This window comes from Myotis nattereri (assembly GCF_964212035.1).
Source record: "Myotis nattereri genome assembly, chromosome: 5".
In the NCBI taxonomy this organism is placed as follows: Eukaryota; Metazoa; Chordata; class Mammalia; order Chiroptera; family Vespertilionidae; genus Myotis; species Myotis nattereri.
The window spans coordinates 23,784,356-23,804,378 of record NC_138080.1 but is presented as its reverse complement, the minus strand read 5'-3'; the positions used below and the strand labels follow the sequence as shown (position 1 = coordinate 23,804,378).

The following is a 20,023-nucleotide window of genomic DNA, read 5'->3' as shown; positions in this document are numbered from 1 at the left end:
TTATGTTAAGTGAAATAAGTCAGAGAAAAAATTCTATATGATTTCACTTATATGTTGAATTTTTAAAAAGAATAGAAATAAAATGAAACAAAGAAATTTATACATACAGAAAACAACCTGATGGTTATTAGAGAGGAAGGAGTATGGCGTTGGGGACAGGGATAATGTTATTATGAAGTATAAACATTCAGTTATAAAATGAATCATGGACTACAATGTACAGTGTAATAATACTGTAATAATTATGTATGATGACAGATGGTGACTAGACTTATTGTAGTGATCACTTTCTAAGGAATATCAATATTGAATCACTATGTTATACACTTGAAACTAACATAATATTGATTGTCAACTATAATGAAGATATATTTGTCAATAATTATGTAGGTCAGGCTAATGTAATCTCCATGGTCCTCTGAATGTGGAAGAGGAAGGAAGAATACCAGTATATAGTTGGTATCAGAACAAGATTTTTAAATGCTACACTGCTGGTTTTAAAGATGTAGAAAGGGCCCTAGCCAGCTTGGTTCAGTGGATAAAGTGTGGACTGAAGGTTCATGGATTCAATTCCAGTCAAGGCCACATACCTCAGTTGCAGGTTCCATCCCAGGCCCCAGACAGGGCCTGTGTGGAAGCAACCAGTTGATGTGCCTGTGTCTCTCTCAAATTGATGTTTCTCTCTCTATCTCTCCCCCACCCTTCCACTCTCTTTAAAAATCAATGGGAAAAGCCCTAGCTGGTTTGGCTCAGTGGATAGAGTGTAGGCCTGCGGACTGAAGGGTCCCAGGTTGGGTTCCAGTCAAGGGCATATGCCTGGATTGTGGGCTCAATCTCCAGTAGGGGATGTGCAGGAGGCAACCAATCAATGATTCTCTCTCATTGATGTTTCTATCTCTCCCTCTCTATTCTTCTCTGAAATCAATAAAAATATATTTTTAAAAAATCAATGGGAAAATATCCTTAGTTGAGGATTTTTTTTAAAAGGGAGAAAGGGCCATGAGTCCAAAGAAGGAAATCTTGCCTATTATGATAATACTAGGAGCCCAGTGTACGAATCCATGCACCTTAAAAGGAACTGTAGGCTGTGAGGCTGCTGTGGGCATAGGGGAGGGTATCAGCCCATCCTCTGCACCCCTGCCTGGCCCCTCCCACCATGGCCCCCAGTGCCCTGTCTGCTGGCAGCCCCTCTCCCGCTGCCCCTGTTCCCATGCTGATTGGGGCGAGCACCAGCAGTGGGTGTGAATGGGGCTATCACTGTCAGCGGGTGCAAGTGGCAGCTGCTTCCCGATCACCCCTCAGGAGCAGGGGGAGGTGGAGAAGCCCTCAGGGGTAATCGGGGCCAGCAGCCACCACTCGCACCCGCTGATGGCAAAAAGCGATCAGGGCCAGCACTGGGCACCGGTAGCAGGTGCAAGCAGTGGCTTCAGCATTGGCTGCGAGTGCAAGTGGGGCTGGCACTGGCAGCAGGTGCAAGGGCTGGGTGGGACTGCAGCATATGGGAGCAAAATATTTTCAGTAACCACCAGAGGCTCGCCCAAATGACAGCGAGTGATGCCCCGGTTCACCTGCTCCACCATCCCACCATGGCCGACGACCACCGTGTTCCGCGCTCTGCCATCTGCTGCCGATGCCCACCATGTTCCAAACGCACCCCCCGGTGGTAAGCACATGTCATAACGACCGGTTGTTGGTTGTTCCTCCATTCAGTCTATTTGCATATTGTGGTTTTATATATATAGATAACTGGAAGTTTGTACCCTTTGACCTACAACCCCCCATTTCCACAGCCCCCAGCCCCTGGTAACCACCATCCTACCTAGAGTTCACATATAAGTGAGATCATACAGTACTCATCTTTCTTTGTCTAACTTACTTCACTCAGCATAATGCCCCCAAGGTCTAGCCATCTATATATATATATGAACATATATATATATATGAAAAACCCTACTATGCAAATTAAAACCCTACTATGCAAATAGACCAAATAGCGGTACAACCAAACAACTGGTTGCTATGATGTGCACTGACCACCAGGGGGCGCAGGAGGAACATGGAGGGTATTGGCCATTGTTGGATGGTGGAGAAGGTGAGTGGGGATGCCAGACCAAGGTGGGGCTCCGGTCGCTGTCATTTGGGTGAGCCTCTGGTGGTTACTGAAAATTCTTTGCTCCCGCATGCCACAGTTTTGCCCAGCACTCACACCTGTTGCCAGTGCTGGCCCTGCTCACACCCATTGCAGGCACTGGAGCTGCCACTCACACCAGTTGCTGGCACCTGCCATCAGTCCTGATAGCTCAGCGCCATCAGTGTGTGCAAGCAGCAGCTGCTGACTCCGATCACCCCTGAGGGCTTCTCTATCTCCCCCTGCTACTGAGGGACAATCGGGGCCAGCAGCTGCCTCTCACACCCACTGCCCATGATAGCCCCGCTCACACCCACTGCCAGTGCCCGGCACCCATCCCGATCGCTCAGTGCCATCAGGGGGTGCAAGCAGCGGCTGCTGGCCCCAATCGCCCCTGAGGGCTTCTCCACCTCTTCCTGCTCCTGAGGGGTGATCAGGGCAGCAGCGACTGCTCATACTCACTGACCATGCCAGCCTTGCTTGCACCTGCTGCTGGTGCTGGCCCCAATTGCTCCACGCCATCAGTGGGTGTGAGCGGGGCCAGCACTGTCAGCACTTGGAGCAGCAGTGGAGGGAGTGGGGCTGCGGTCAGAGAGGGTACCAAGGGCCATGGCAGGAGGGGCCAGGCGGGGGTGTGGAGGATGGGCCAAGACCTACCCCTGTGCCCACCGCATCCTCATGACCCACAGTTCCTTTCAAGATGCATGAATTCGTGCACTGGGCCCCTAGTAAGATGAATAAGTTCTAGGGATGTAATGGACATCATGTTGACTACTGGTATAGTTAAACTGCTGTACTATATACTTGAAAGTTGCTATGAAAATAAATCTTAAATGTTCTGATCAGAAAGAGAAATGTTAATTATGTGTGCCAATGAAGGTGCTAGCTAATGCTTTGATGGTAATCATATTGCAGTTTTTAAATGAACCAATGATTACTCTGTACACCTTAAACTTACACAATGTTATAGATCAATTATGTATCAATAAAGCTGGAAAAAATACAGAAAAGAAAACATGGTTAGTACAGCATTCATATTTGTTCTCCAGGGTCTCTAGAAAGAACACTGAAGTCATCAGTAGTTGATACTCTTTATTGCAGTAGTCCTGTTCTCAGAAGTTGCCACTAACACTGAATTCTGTCTCTGCTTTCAAATTCCTATTTGTCTCTTGTATGTACACTTCAAATGCCACCCCCTTCCATCAGTACTGCCATACCCAACAAATAAATCTATCATATTGGATTATGGATATTTTAAGAGCGTGTAAAAGCAATGTCTACATGAGGGTGCCAACAAAGGATGGTATCAGGAAAACAACAGCTTTCTAGCTCTTTTAATCAATGGGTTAAGTCTCTGGACTTGAAATAACTGGAAGGAAATTTTTTATTTCTTTTCTGTCTATAAATGGTAAGCTGGAGGCAAGCAGCAGAAGGGGCATGGTTATTTTGGAGGGGCCTGACCTCAAGAGTAGAACTTCCACATCTGCTCATTAAACATATTTTTACTCTCACTCTCTTCTCTAGGATCATTCACCATTAAGGGCAGATATCGAAGTAAAACTTTACTGAGATAAAATTTACACAAGTGGTAGACTGTGTGCAGAGATGGCACCAATTCTTTGTACAGACAAAGAATGTCTTCGGCAATGTGACTGTGAGCTTCTCCCATCCAGAGCTGTAGTTTTCTTCTCCACCTCTGAATCTGGGCTGGAACTAGGATTTTTTTTTAGTTGGTTTGGTAAAATAAAACGTGGTGGAAGTTACAGTGTGCTTTACCAGGCCTTGGTGCATTTCCACTGCTCTCACTCAGAACCCTGGCTGAGCCATGTGAACAAATCCAGAACTCATTTATTCCAGCCAAGCCCTCCCTAGATCAGTCACTATAGCTGAGCCCCTAATACATTAGAAAGCCCAGCCAAGGTCAGCAGAGATACCCCCGCTGACCCATAGCTGACTGCAGACTCATGAGGAGACTAGCAGAGATAGTAACACCACCCAACTACACAAACCCATTGGAAAATAAAGGAATTATATTAAACCGTTTGCTTTTAGGATGGCTTGTTACATAGCAATAGTGAATTGATACTATAATCAAAGTGAAAAAAACTGATGTAAATTATAATAATCCGCTACTTCTTACTTTTGGCATTTGTACTGATATTTGAGGACAGCACTCACAATCATACTGTAATTCCATTGCATTTTAGGTAACTGTATAGAAGTGGCTCCACTGAGGCAGTCAAGACAGGATGGAAGGACATGTTTGTTTGTGCAAGAAAATCTACACATAACAACTGGGCAGGATTCCTCCTTTGATCATAAAGATTGAAGATATGGTCCTAGCTGGTTTGGCATAATAGATAGAGCATCGGCTTGGGGACTGAAGGGTCCCAGATTTGATTCCAGTCAAGGGCACATGCCCAGGTTTTGGGCTTGATCCCCAGCAGAGGGCATGCAGGGGGCAGCCAATCAATGATTCTCATCATTGATGTTTTTATATCTCCCTCTCTCTTTTTCTCTGAAGTCAGTATATATATATATATATATATATATATATATATATATATATATATATATATATATTTATAATTGAAGATATTCCTGAGTATAAAGATACATATTGTGTGGTAGTGAGGTTGTTCAGTCACTTTCCCTTTGACGGATTTGAAAAAATTTAGAAAAGGGAGAGAGTGAATTTAGAACACTAGAAAGAGTCACATTAGTAGGGAGCACATTTAAAGTTTTAAGGAGCCCTGGCCTGTATGGCTCAGTTGGTTGAGCATCATCCCATGCACAGAAACGTTGCTGGTTCTATTCCCAGTCAGGGCACATTTCCAGGTTGTGGGTTGTATGGGAGACAATCGATCAATATTTCTCTCTCATATGGATGTTTCTCTATCTCTCCCTCTCACTTAAAAAAAAGCATATCAAAAGAAAGTTTTAAAGCAAAAACAGTGAAATGGTTCAGAAAAAATCATAAAATACACCACACAATTTTTCACCCCACTGAATAAGGAGCCTTACACATGGACAGCATATTCCACACTTTATTAAGTACACAAGTGCCATGAAAAACATTTTTGTATAGTAAAAAATTGTACGGCTATTATTGCTTCATCACATTTAAGGTCATCTCTGACTCTAACCATATTAGACCAATCTATCTATTAAAATGTGCATTTCCTTGTAGACTCTTCTTAGAAACATGTGTTTGATAGTCAATTTTAGCCAGTGACTATGGTAGGCATGTGGACACAGAGATGAAAAATAGAATGAAGAACATAAAGCCAGGAGAGCAACTATAAAACATACTAGCATATCAAAGTCTACATTATCAAGAAGAGCAGTAGAGGCAGTGCTATAAAAAATAATGGTGAACAAATAAGTGAAAACTGTGGTCTGAGTTACCTCTAAAATAAAATTGTACAAATGACCTTAGTAGCCAAGTATAATTTTGTTCATAGGGGTAGCATAATTCATGAGTATTCTCTCCGGAAAACAATAGAAAAATTACTTGGAATGAAATATGTCATAGATAATAAATTATGCTAAAGTAATTCATGTCAACCTATGAGATAAATGAGAATTTCCAATTACATATGGTCCAAATATTGGATTAATTTGTGTCAGAACTTCTGGTCCTGAGAATTTGAACCCTGAATTCCTGGGCAATTCTGCAGCTTAGTACAGGTGGCCCATGAAAAGCTTACCTGTCAAGAAATCTTTCCAGGGCCCTCTTTATGTCCTTGTTCCTGAGACTGTAGATGAAGGGGTTCAGCATGGGTGTGACCACAGTGTACATCACCGAGGCTGTTGCACTTGAGTGTGAGCTCCGGGAAGCAGCAGAGCTGAAGTACACTCCTAGGAGCGTACCATAAAATAAGGAGACAACTGAGAGGTGAGAGGCACAGGTAGAAAATGCTTTATACTTCCCCTGAGCTGAAGGGATCCCACGTATGGAGGAAAGTATCTTGGAGTAAGAGTAAAGGATCCCTGCAAGGGAACCACCACCTAGCAGCCCAGCTGTAAAATACATTATAATGTTGTTAAGAAAAGTGTCAGAACAGGCAAGTTGGAGCACCTGATTGAATTCACAGAAGAAGTGTGGGATTTCCAAGTCTGAACAGAAGGACAGATGCAGCACCATTAAGCTTTCTAACAAGGAATTCAGGACACTCATGATCCAGGACACCAGAACCAGCAGTCCACAGAGCCGGGGGTTCATGATGACCGTGTAGTGCAGGGGGTGGCAGATGGCCACAAACCGGTCATAGGCCATCACAGTCAGGATAAAGTTGTCCAAGCCAGCAAAAAGTATGAAAAAATACATCTGGGTGATGCAGCCTTGATAGGTGATGGCTTTGCTCTGTGTCTGGATGTTCCACAGCATCTTTGGGACGGTGGTGGAGGTGAAACAGATGTCTACAAAGGACAGGTTGGAGAGGAAGAAGTACATGGGTGTGTGGAGATGGGAGTCTGAGCTGACAGCCAGGATGATGAGCAGATTTCCAAACACAGTGATCAAGTACATGGCGAGAAAAAGCCCAAATATGAGAGGCTGCAGTTCCAGAGCCTGTGAAAGTCCCAGAAGAAGAAAATCTGAAATTTGTGTACCATTGTTTTGTATCCTGTGTTGGAGGATGTGGCTACCAGAAAATAGAAAAAATGAATAAATAATTTTCACATTAGCAGGCATTAGTAACTGAAAAGAAATGCCATTTTTATATTTTAGGATAAGGAAAATAATTTCCATTTCTGATGTGTGATTTATTCCCCATTATGGTATCTCTATTGGTATTTCTCAATAGAATTTCCTATACTACCATCAACCTGTTCTTCAAAAATAATGTATAGAACTGCTTTATTGAGAATATCTTTTATGCATTTGAGAAATATATATTGACCATAGACCATGTCCCAGGCACTGTTCTGAGTATGGCATGCTGAAAATTGGTCTTCCATCAGTTAATTATCAGCAATTAGTTCAATGTTTGCTTCTTTTAACATCAGAAATTAGTCATTAATTTGTTAATCAGGTAAACAACCATAGGCTGGTCCTGTCAAGAGACCTCTGTTACATGCCCTTGGCTTTGACTCTCTCTGACACTATCCTGTAGTACCTACTGGACCTTTGGACTCACCTGTTTGGGAACTCTGAAGGGAAGGTCTCCATGGGGAAGTCCAACATCCTGGATGGGTGATGATGGAGACTGAAGCTCTCTGCCCAGACGAGACAGCAGAAAGGAGGCAAGCACAGGTCTCCTAGACAAACTTAGGATTCCAAAAGCAACAACTAGGTCCCACCCAGCCCAAGGTCACACACGCTGAGAGACTGGAGATGAGGAGATATTTACAGCTCCCTATGTCTGCTCATTAGGTGCATTTCTGTCTTCTTACTGCAACTTCTAATCACCTGATTTCCCTGTGGGTCTGGGCAGAAGGGAATGTTTTCCTGGAGATACTGTTCCCAAGAAACCAGCTAAGAATTCAAGTGAGTCCAGTGTCTACTGGTTCTTCCTCATTACATTTGTTGGGTTTCAGAAAACTAACATCCCAGCACCTTATCTCAATCCTGATTTAAAATTTTTCCAAATTTAATACTGAGGATGCAGTCTGGATTAGAAAACTTGAATCTCAAATATTGACTTGTGGTAGGGATACAGGCCCTGATATCTACAGAAAATTGCTATTTTTCTTTTCAACAAGGGGGAGAAGTAAGTTTCTTTGATATATACTTTGAGTGTTACACACTGGGCTTCATGACACATTAGCCAAAACAATTTTTCATTTCCTTCTGATATCACAAGTTAAGAGTTGTCATTTAGTCCCTCACTATGAAATATTTGTTAATTATAAGAAACATATTTCCATTATTTTGCTTGCTAATCTAAGCTTGGAGTAGGAAAGTAAATAGACCCTTCCCTGTAGCCTCCAGAAAAATCCTAGCCCTCCAAACATCTTGATTTTAGCCCACTGAGACCCATTTCCTGTTTCTGACCTGAGGAATTGTAAGAGCATGAATGTGTTTGTTTTAAATCACTTTTGTGGTCATTTTACATTAGCATTAAAAAGTGAATAAACCAGGAAAAGCCACTTAGGGAAAAGAAAGAAAGGACAAAAAAATAAATTTCCACTGGCCCTCCGGTGAGCCGAGGGTTTTTGCAAGGGAAAAAAAAAAAAGTGAATAAATCTTTATCCAATGAAAATTTTCCTAATGAAGCTGAGATCAAATGGCTCTATTCATTCATTTAGCCTCCCCTGGCTAAAGGCATTTTGCTTTGTAATTCCCCCTTAAGTAAAAGAAATGTGAAATCAGTTTGGAGATATTCAGGCTCTTTAACTGGTAGAGAATTTCTTATTGCATAAATGTAAATGTGCTCCAGATTTTGATGCCTTTGAGAAATTAACATTGGAAAAGCAATTCATCATTTAAGTTCATGTCTACTATTTACTTTAAATCTTCATGTCTAAATTTCTACATCGTTTAATTTTATGTTAATTCAAAAATTTATTCTTTTCATTTCTATCCTCTTTAAATTTCTCTTTAGTTTCCTTTCAACGTGAAATATGTGATTATAAATGAATCTATGTTTGTGTACATATATGTTGGTGTGTTTGTTTGAAATAAAAATGTATATGAATAAGCACACTTATACATACACACTTTACCTTGGAATTTTTTATTTTGGCTCAATGAAATATGGCCATATATTTTATTTATTGCTTGCACTATTCCTCTGAAGTTACGTTTACTATCCCCATGATGAATGTTGCAAGCAATAGATGAGATATATGGCCATATATCATTGGAAATTTAGACTTAGGTACATTAAATGTTTACCAATTACTATAAGAAGCCATTACATTTTATTGTGTACTTTCTTGACATATACAAATGGAACATGAGGTATAGACTGCAATTTTTGCATGACTTTTATTCATCAAATAGTAGATTTTTATCATGTTTAGTTTACATTATGTAATTATACTTTTAAAAAATGGAAGGAAAATAGCCTAGGATCTAGAGCCCAGGTAGCTGATTCACACTGAGAAATGGTAGGAGTATCTCTTTTACCTGGAGAAAAGTAAGTTTCATGGATATTGGAACCATGGAAGTAAAGTAAAGCAATTCATATTCAGTACTATTTGTTTTCTTTAAAATAGAAGATAAAATTAGATATAAAAATAAGGTAAACTGATGACATACTGCTTCAAAGAAGATCACCATGGCCACACACATCACGAATGAGCCTTAAAAATACATGTAGAGACTCACAGCTGACTACAGTCTCACAGGGAGACTGGCAGAGCTCATAAAAACTCCATAACATGCAATCTCACTTAGTAATAATGGTATTATATTTAATAATTTGCTTGTAGGATGGCTTGTCATACAGTAATAGCTTAATGATATAATAATCAAAGTAAATATAAGGGAGGACACTAGTTATCTGCCGTCGGTTGTTGTTTTTTTTTTGAAACTCGTTTTCTTTTTTTTCTGAATTATAAACAGTTTTAATTAACTGATAAATATTGAACTTTTAGCCTCTAACAAATAATACATCTCCTTTTTAAGCACCCATGAAACATTGACAAAAGTCAGTTAATTCTTAGCCACACATTTCAAAACATCAGAAGAAAAAATTCAGATATATTCTCTAACTACAAGGCCATAAAACTCAACTACATAAAAACTTTATGGGGGAATTCTTAAAGCAATCTCCTCAAATACAACTTGGTCAAAAGAGAATTATTCAAACTACTATTTAAGAGATTACAATGAGTCCAAATGGTGTGGCTCAGTGGTTGAGCATCAACCCATGAACTAGGAGGTCACGGTTCAATTGGTTTGATTCTCAGTCAGGGCACATGCCTGGCCTCGAATGTGATCCCTAGGAGGGGGCATGCAGGAGGCAGCAGATCAATGATTCTCTCTCATCATTGATTTTTCTATCTCTCTGTCACTCTCCCTTCTTCTCTGAAATCAATACAAATATATTTAGAAAAAATATTACAATGACAACTCTATATGTGAAAACTCAGGGTGTAGCCAATGCTGTACTCAGATGAAAAATATCCTTAAAATTTTTCAGTTAAAAAAATAAAGCATAAAAATAAATTGAATTCATTAATAGAATAAAACAAGCTTCAGGGGAGCAGATTCAGTTTATAACAAAAACAAAGTCAGGAATTAATGGATTTAAAAACAGAAAAACAGAATTTATAAATCCAAACCATACCAATGTCTAATAAATCTAATCAAGAAAAAAAGTTAGGAGACACAAACAAAATTAGAAATTTCACGGGAGAATAACACTTTCTTTCCCTAAATATATATTTATTGATTTTAGAGTGAGAAAGGAAGGTAGAGGGAGAGACGGAAACTTCAATCGGCTGCCTCCTACATGCCCCCCGATTTGAGATAGAGCCCGAAACCCAGGCATGTGCCCTGACCAGGAATTAAACCTCTCAGTGCTTGGGACAACACCCAACCAACTAGGACGCTTACCATTTTTATTTTATTTATTTCTTTTAGAAGACAACATTCATTGTTACTATGTTAGTTTATTTAAGACAACTATATATAAAAACTTATTGGAGGTTCATTTCTCTGTAACCAGGAGAGGTGGAAAGAACACATATGTGTGTGTAGAAAAACTGGCGACCCTGTGTCATACAACTAAACAAGAATGCAATTTCTCTCTTGAGTCATTCTTTGATCATAAAGGATGAATATTATCCTGAGCACAATACAGATGTATAGTGGATGGAACTGATAATGATCACTTACCATCCTGTCTATTCTTATGAAAAATTTAGAGGGAGGGAATCTATATTCTTTATTTTAATGAAAGAGTCACATTATAGGAAGCACTGCAAATTTTCAACCCAATAAAATATAGAGAAACACCAACCAGTCTTCAATCATATGTATATACCCCTTTCCAAATGGGCATCATTCCTCCATATTTCAATGACTAGATGCATAGCATGAAGAATAAACATTTTACATAATAATATAATATGTGATTTAAAAATATGCTCCATTATATTGAAATTCATCTGTAATTTTAAGGTGGTATTAGGTCAACTTATTTATTAAAATTTATTTTTCAATGAAGAGCCCCCTTGGAGCAATTGATTTGATAATCATTCTGTAAGTGGCTAAGGTAGGGCTATGAACCCTGAGCTAAAAGAGAACAGGATTCCAATGAGGAGAATAAAACCCAGTGACCAGCTATTAAACACAATAGTATGTCAGAATCTACATTATCAGGAACAGCAGTTGAGACAATGATATACAAAGAAATGTCAGTCATAAAAGTGAACAGCAGAGGTCTCAGATTTTCGAATTATACAAAACTGTATAAATTGCCTTGGTCATTAAAAGTAGTTTTTCCATAGGAGTAGTGCAATTCAGGATGATTCTTTTAGTAAAAAAATTATTTGATATGGTATATGTCATTTGAGAAAAATTATTCTAAAGATATCCATGTTGTTTCATTGGGTAAATAGTATTTTCCAAATATTCTGTTGCAGGATGAAAATAAATTTAGGAAAGCAGAAAAACAACAAAGAGAAAAGCCGTTGAATATCTGAGAGAGCAGAGAACTTAATTGAGTTACATATGTTGAATGGAGAAGATGAGGTTAAAGAAATAGAAATTCCAGGAAAAAAATGGAAAAAGCAAGTTCTGCTTCCATAGTCTGAAGATCATGATGTGTGACTCTGAGCCTTTGACCTCTGCCATCATGGGCACATCTTCAGTCTTAGGACAACTGGCCTGTTTGTAGTTTCCTTCACAAAGAATGTCTTCAGAGCCTGTTTGATGTCTTTATTCCTGTGACTGTACATGAAGGAGTTCAGCATGGGTGTGACCACAGAGTACATGACCCAGGCTGTGGCACTTGAATGTGCATTGTGGGTAGCATCAGAGCTAAGGTACACCCCTAGGATAGTACCATAAAATAAGGAGACAATTGAGAGGTGAGACACACAAGTGTTATACTTCCCCTGAGCTGATGACATTCCATGTGTGCAGGACACTATTTTAGAATATGAGTAAAGGATCCTAGAGAAAGGACCAGCACCAAGCAGGAGAGCTGAAAAATACATCACCATGATAGTTAAAATAGTGTCCAAACAGGCAAGTTTGATCATCTGATGGAGTTCACAGAAAAAAGAGGGATTTCCATGCCCATGCAGGAGGACCATCGTAATGCCATTAAACATTGTAGGAAGGAGTACAGGACACTCATGATCCAGCGTATCAGAGACAGCAGTCCACAGGGTTCATGGTGACCATGCAGTGCCGGTGTTAGCAGATGGTCATAAAACAGTCATAGGCCTTTCAAGTGAGGAAGAAAACATGCAACTCAGTAAAAAGTATGACAAAATATATCTAAGTAATGCAGGCTTCATAGGTGATGACTTCGCTCTGTGTCTGGTTGTTCCACAGCATCTTTGGGAAGGTGGTGGAGGTGAATCAGATGTCTACCAAGGGCAGGCTGGAGAGGAAGAAGTACGAGGGTGCTAGAGGCTCGGAACAGTAGTTAGCATAATAAATGCAGGAGGTCCATCAAAAGGTTGATGGACACCTTCAGCAGGGCTGAAGATCTGCATATGATTGCCTGCTGCCAGACAGCTGAGGGCAGTTTCCCCCAACCTGATGGTCCTTTATTGTTTACCAGGCCTTACCTTTGACATGTATATCTGCTTTGCTAGGGGGCAAAATGTGTGAATAAAAAGCCCTGGGTGCAGAGATTCTACTAGAACCAAGTTTCCTTCTGGCCCTCCAAAATGCCTTTCAAATTTATATTTCTTGTCTAGTCTCTAATCCATTAATGCACAGCCCCTTTGCCAGATTTCTTGAACCCTAGTAGATTCTGAGAACGACTCCAGCACGTGGGTGTGTAGAGGTGGGAGTCTGAGCTGATGGCCTGGATGATGAGTAGGTTTCCCAACACAGTGATCGGGTACATGGAGAGGAAAAGCCCAAATCTGAGGGGCTGCAGTTCTGGTTTCTCTAAAGATCCCAGAAGAAGAAATTCTGAAATTTGTGTAACATTCCCAGGTTCCATGTGGTGAAGGTGACTACCAGGAAAGCTAAAAATTAAACCAGGAAATTCCTATAAAATGATAAGCTAAGGTCATGTGGCATAAAAATATCTAAGTGTATCTCTTATAATGAATATATATTTTAATATGTTTTTATTGATTTTTTTTTTTTTAGAGAGAGAGAAACATTCATGAGAGAGAAACATTGATGGACTGCCTTCTTCACACTCCCTACTGGGGATCAGGCCTTCAACCCAGGCATGCACCATATGGGGAATCAAACCAGCAACTTGTAGGTACATGGGACGATGTTCAACCAACTGAGGCACGCTGGCCAGAAAAGTTAGTAAATATTTTATGAGAGTATAAATAACAGCTTTTAACTGGTGATATAAGTATAAAATCCCTCATTATTTTGACAAATGTGTCAGGAACCCAAAGAGTGTGGTGCCCTGGATTGCATCTCAAAGGAGCCAGGTTCTGCCATATTGAAGAGGAGAATAGCAATTTTCCAGAGACATCAGGTCAGTGTCCCAACCCCAATCAGACTTTGAAGAAAAAATGAAGTCAGGGATGGGATAAGGTAGTAGGTCTTTAGACCTCCAGAAAGCAGGCGAGACCAAGACAAGGAGTCATAATAACTGAGTCCGCTTGACTTACAACCTGGTCACCTGGGATCAGAGAATCATTAGGAAAATTTTCCTTTCTGCTTATTCCAGAGGCCCTGAGGGAAATCATGTGCTTAGAGGTTGGAATAACACAAGGGAAATGTGCCTGATGGCCAGGTATAGAGAGAGCTGCAGGTATCTCCCCTGTGCAGGCCTCAGCCTATACAACGCTGGGGGGCAGGGCATGGCTGCTGCTTTTGATTCCTAAGCTGGCTCAGGAACTGATGCTTCACTCCTTCCTGCTGTCTCATATGGGGACAGAGCTTCAGTCTCCATCATCAACCATCCAGGGAGCAATTCAGACTTCCACACAGAGACCTTCCTCTCAGAGACCCATCCAGGTGAGTCTGGGAGCCCAGCAGGTCCATCAGGAAAAGGTCAGAGAGGATGGAACCTTAAAAATTTCACCTAAATCACCTAGGAGCCCAAACAGCCTAGACCAGAGATAAGAGCTCACTGTGTTGGCATTTTGTGTTAAGGAAATAATTTGTAATTAATTTAGGTAATACATTAAGAAAGATGTGTTTGTTTGAATCTGTATTATAAGGAGTATAGTTAACAATAAAGTGATAAGAATGGGAGTCCAGTTGCATGACACTGTAGATCGAATGAGATGCATAAAATGATTGCAGTAAAATGAAAATGTATCTGGAAAGATTTATTTTTCGGGAAGAAGGTGATAGAAAATTAGTTCAGAAGAACAGTGCAGTAAAGTGAGAGTCTTTTTATTAAATTTCAAAAATGGTGTGTATTTGAGCATGCTTTGTATTTATTGAAAAGATCCTGACCAGTCAGGGAGTTGGTTCCTTGAAACAGTAATTTGTGAGACATTCATTGCAGCATCTTCTCTCATGTTGGGTATTCGTGTGAAATAAATATTTAATGAGTTTGGGAAAGAATACTAAATAGCTTTACTTTGATTAATTATTTATTATTGGCAGAGCTGCATATATTCTTGGATTTGTTACCCATTGACTTTCTCTGTTGAAACAATTGAAAGGAATTCCTACCCCCACACACAGCCTTTCCCCCAGTGGTCTCTAAATGTACTAAGAAATTCTGGCCATGCATTCTGGGAATATAAATTGAGGACTGACCATCTTCTAGACAAAGGTATAGGGTGCTGAGAAAAAAGTCAGCATAGTTATATAGATGGAGAATTAAAGGTCGCCCATTGTACCTTAACTCTTAATGCCACAGAAGCAGCACAGTGAGTTTACATTTATGCAGTGAGGCCTTCACTGTACCAGCTGAGGGGGGAATGTCTCCAATCTAGTTAAAAATATTTTTCTACTTCATGTGTGTTTTTAACATAAAATGCCCTGACCCAAGGGAAGCTAATGAATGAAGAAGCCTAAACTCGGTTCCTCAGACAAATATTATTGAATAAATGTCTATATTAGAATCCTATAGCTGCTGTAACATATTCCCGCACTAGTTGCTTGAAACAAACAAACATATGCTCTTACAGTCTGGATGTCAGAAGCTTGAAATGAGTCTCACTGACTAATATCCAGATATGTGCAGGGCTGGAGTCCTTCTAGAAGCTGAGGTGAGGATCTGTTCTCTGATGCTTATTAGTGTGACTGGCCACCTGCATTCTTTGGCTCTTGTTCCTTCTCCCATCTTCAAGCCAGCTGTGTAGCATTTTCAAAGTCTCTCTGAGTCCAATTCTTTTGCCTCTCTCTTCAGCATTAACAGAAACATTGTGGTTACCTTAGTCCCAAGCCAGCCGATTAACATGCCTGTTCCATCTGCTACTCTAATCCTCCTCTTGCTATAAAATATATCATATCCGTGTGCTTAGAGGTTGGAGTAACAAGAGGGAAATGTGCCTGAGGAGCAGGTAAAGGGATTTATAATATCTCCTCATCTCCAGTCTCTTAGCGTGTGTAAACTTAAGCTGGGAGGAGCACGGTTATGTTTATTTGTCATTATTCTGTTTGCTTGGAGGCCAATTCTGGCTGGAGACTGATATTTCACAACTTCCTGCTGTTTTGCCTGTGAACAGAACTTTAGTCTCTATCATCAAGTGTTCAGGGAGGAATTCAGATGTCCCCACAATAACCTGCCTCTAAGAGATCTTATCCAGGTGAGTCCAAAACCCAGCTGACCCTGCATGAGAGAGAGGGTCACAGAGAATGGAAGCCAAAAACAATTACCTGTTGTCACCTGAGAGCCCATTCTACTTAGTCCAGAGGGAAGAGATTGCTGGGTTTGTTTGCTTGATGAATCAATGTATTTATTTCAGTGGCTACATAGAGTTCATAGAATGACTGCTACTCACACTTTTGATGGTCTTTTACACTCTTTATCCTTAAACTAGAGGCCTGGTGCAAGGTATTTGTGCACTGGGGGAGGGGGATCACTCTGTCTGGTCTGCACCTTCTCGCAGTCCTGGAGTCCTCAGGGGATGTCCTACTGACAGCTTAGTCCCAGGGGGAGTGTGTCTAAGCTGGCAGTTGGACATCTGTAGAGCTGCCACAGAGGTGGGAGAGGCTCCCACCACCGCTGCTCTGCTCCCCAGCCTTGAGCCCAGCTTCTGGCTGAGCAGCGCTCCCCCTGTGGGAGCACACTGACCACCAGAGGGCAGCTTCTACATTGAGCATCTGCCCCCTGGTGATTAGTGCACATCATAGCAACCAGTAGTTCACCCATTTGGTCAATTTGGATATTAGCCTTTTATTATATAGGATTACTGTCATATCTATGCTATGAAATGTTTAAGTTATTAATTTCAAATTGAGGTTCTGATCAGGGGTGATTTTGTCCTCCATGAGACATCAAGTAATGTCCAAAGAGACTGGTGACTGTCATACTGGAGAGGGGTGGGTGGACGCAGGGTTGCTAAACAACTTCCAATTCACCTGACAGACTACAGCACAGAGCACAGTCTGTCCCAGAATGGCAACAGTGCTGAGGCTGAGAAATTCTGAGTTAAATAACATCACTATTTGGACAGTATCCTGTCATTTGCGAATAATGACCGTTTTACTTCCTACTTTCCAATTTGGATGCCTTTTATGTTTCCTTCATGTCTGACTGCTGCGGCTAGGACTTCCAGTTCTATGTTGAATAAGAGTTGTAAAAGCAGACATTCCTGTCTTCTTCCTGTTCTTAGAGAAAATGTTTTCAGTTTTTGCCCATTGAGTATGATGTTGGCTGTAGGTTTATCAAATATAGCCTTTATTGCATTGAGGTATGATCCCTTTATTCCCACTTTGTGAGAAATTTTACCAAAAATGAATTTCGGATTTTGTCAATTGCTTTTTCTGCGTCTATTGATATGATCCTGTGAATTTTGTCTTCGATTTGTTTGTGAATATTGTTCCAGCCTTGCATCCTGGAATAAATCCAAAGTGGTCATGATGTATGATCTTTTTAATACATTGCGAATCGGATTTGTTACTATTTTGTTGAGTATTTTAGTATCTATGCTCATCAGGGATATTGGCCTGTAATTCTCCTTTTTTTGTGGTGTCTTCATCTGGTTTTGTTATTATGATAATGTTGGCTCCATAAAAAAGAGCTTGGGAGACTTCCCTCCTCTTGAAGTTTTTGTAATAGTTTGAGGTGGATACTTCTTCTTTAAATGTTTGGTAAAACTCCCAGGTGAAGTCATCTGGCCCAGGGCTTTTGCTTCCTGAGAGGTTTTGTTGTTGCTGTTGTTGTTGTTGTTTTATTACTGTTTCAATGTAATCAGTTGTTATTGGCCTATTCAGGTTTTCTTGTTCTTCCTGATTCAGTTTTTGAAAATTTATGTTTCTAGGAATTTGTCCATTTTGATCACATTGTGACATGTTGGCATGTAGTTGTTCATAGTATTTTCTTACAAGCCTTTTGTTGGTGGTGTCAGTTGTTACTTCACTGCTTTTGTTTCTGATTTTACTTATTTGGGTCCTCGCTCTTTGTTTCTTAATGAGTTGGGCTCAAGGTGCATCAATCTTGTCTATCTTTTCAAAGAACCAGCTGTTGGTTTCATTTATCTTATTTATTATCTTTTTATTCTCTATGTCATTTATTTCCACTCTGATCTTTATTATTTCCTTCCTTCTATTTACTCTGAGCTTTTCTTTTTGTTCTGTTTCTAATTTTTTTAAGTTGTAGGGTTAGATAGCTTCTTAGAAATTTTTCTTGTTTCTTGAGGTAGGCCTGTAAAGCTACGAACTTCCCTCTCAGGATTGCTTTTCCTTTGTCCCATAGATTCTGGGTTGCTGTGTGTTCTTTTTCATTTGTTTCCAGGTGTCTTTTTTTTCTTTTTCTCATTGGTAGTCCATCCATTGTTTAATGAAATGGTATTAAGCCTCCAGGTGTTTGAAGGTTTTGGGGTGTTTTTATTGTAGTTGATCTCTAGTTTCATGCCATTGTGATCTGAGAAGAAGCTTGATATGATTTCAATTCTCTTAAACTTCTGGGGACTTATTTTGTGTCCTAACATGTGGTCTATCTTTGAGAATGACCTATGTGCACTTGAGAAGAATGTATATTTTGCAGCTTTTGGGTGGAATGTTCTATAAATGTGAATTAAATCCATCTGTTCTATTGTGTTATTTAAAGTCACTGTTTTCTTGTTGATTTTTTTCTACAAGGTCTATTCAGTGATGTCAGTGGAGTGTTAAAGTCTCATGCTATGATTGCATTACTGTAGATTTCTTCCTTTAAGTCCTTTGGTAGTTTTTTTCCAATATTTGGTTTTTCCTACATTGGGTGCATATAGATTTACCAGGGTGATATCCTCTGGTTGTGTCAATCTTTTTAGTATTATATAGTGAACTCCATTGTCTCTTGTTATGGCCTTCATTTTGAAGTCTATTTTGTCAAATATGAATTATGTTTTGCAGGCCTTATCTTCATATCCATTGGCATGGGGAAAAAAATTTTCATCCCTTCATTCTCATCCTGTGTGAATCATTTTTTTAAAAAAAAATATTTTATTGATTTTTTTACAGAGAGGAAGGGAGAGGAATAGAGAGTTAGAAACATCGATCAGCTGCCTCCTGCACAACCCCTACTAGGGATGTGCCTACAACCAAGGTACATCCCCTTGACTGGAATCAAACCTGGGACCCTTTAGTCTGCAGGCAGATGCTCTATATACTGAGCCAAACTGGTTAGGGCTGTGTGAATCATTTTTTTTCTGAGCTGGGTCTTTTGTAGATAGTACATATTTGTATCATGTTTTCTTATCTATTCAGCTACTCTATGTCTTTTGATTAGAGCATTTAATCCACTTACATTTATGTTTTTTTTTTCTTTATTCATTAAGTTAGTACATATGTGTCCTTATTCCTCCATTGCACCCCCACTCCACTCCCGTTCATGAACTCACCCCTCTGGTGTCTGTGTCCATTGGTTATACTTATATGCATGCATATAAGTCCTTTGGTTGATCTCTCCCCCTTACACCTCCCTCCCCTAACTTCCCTCTGAGGTTTGAGCATCTGATCAATGTTTCTCTGTCTCTAGATCTGTTTTTGTTCATCAGTTTATGTTGTTCATTATAATCCACAAATGAGTGAGATCATGTGATATTTATCTTTCTCTGACTTACTTATTCATAGTTATTATTATATTTTTAAATATATTTTTATTGATTTCAGACAGGAAGAGAGAGAGAGAGAGAGAAAGAGAGAGAGAGAGAGAGAGAGAGAGAGAGAGAGAGAGAAACATCAATGACCATCAATGGTGAGAGAGAATCATTGATCAGCAACCTCCTGCACGTCTCATACTGGGGATCAAGCCCACAATCCAGGAATGTGTCTATGACCAGAATCGAACCTGGGATCCTTCAGTCCCCAGGCCAATTCTCTATCCACTGAGCCAATCCATCTAGGACCATTTATGGTTATTATTGATAGGTACTTATTTATTGGCATTTTAATTCTTTATACCCATGTTTCTCTATTTCCTCTCATCATTATAGGAATCCTTTTTACATTTCTTGCAATGATGATTTGGTGGCATTAAACTCCTTTAGGCTGTGTGTGTATGTGTGTGTATGTGTGTGTGTGTATGTCTGAGAAGCTCTTTATTTTGCCATCTATTTTGAAATGATAGCCTTGCTGGATAGAGTAGTCTTGGTATCAGAACCTTGCTTTTCATTACCTTGAATAATTCATGCCATTTGCTTATTTCTAGTGTTTCTGTTGAGAAATCAGCTGACAGCCTT

At 40.0% G+C, this 20,023-nt stretch overlaps 1 protein-coding gene across 2 annotated transcripts; it reads right to left on the bottom strand.

The window, feature by feature from the left end:
* Positions 1-5,834: 5,834 nt before the first annotated feature.
* Positions 5,835-13,209, bottom strand: LOC308519483 (olfactory receptor 7A10-like; the record flags this gene model as incomplete). Of its 2 annotated transcripts, XM_081091479.1 has the most annotated exons (2): positions 5,835-6,686; positions 13,138-13,209. In XM_081091479.1, 2 exons carry the CDS (start codon positions 13,207-13,209, stop codon positions 5,835-5,837), a joined length of 924 nt encoding a protein of 307 aa, XP_080947605.1. The 2 variants fall into 2 exon arrangements, with proteins under 2 accessions (XP_080947605.1, XP_080947606.1); XM_081091480.1 differs by lacking the exon at positions 13,138-13,209 and having other exon boundaries at positions 5,835-6,740.
* Positions 13,210-20,023: the final 6,814 nt, after the last annotated feature.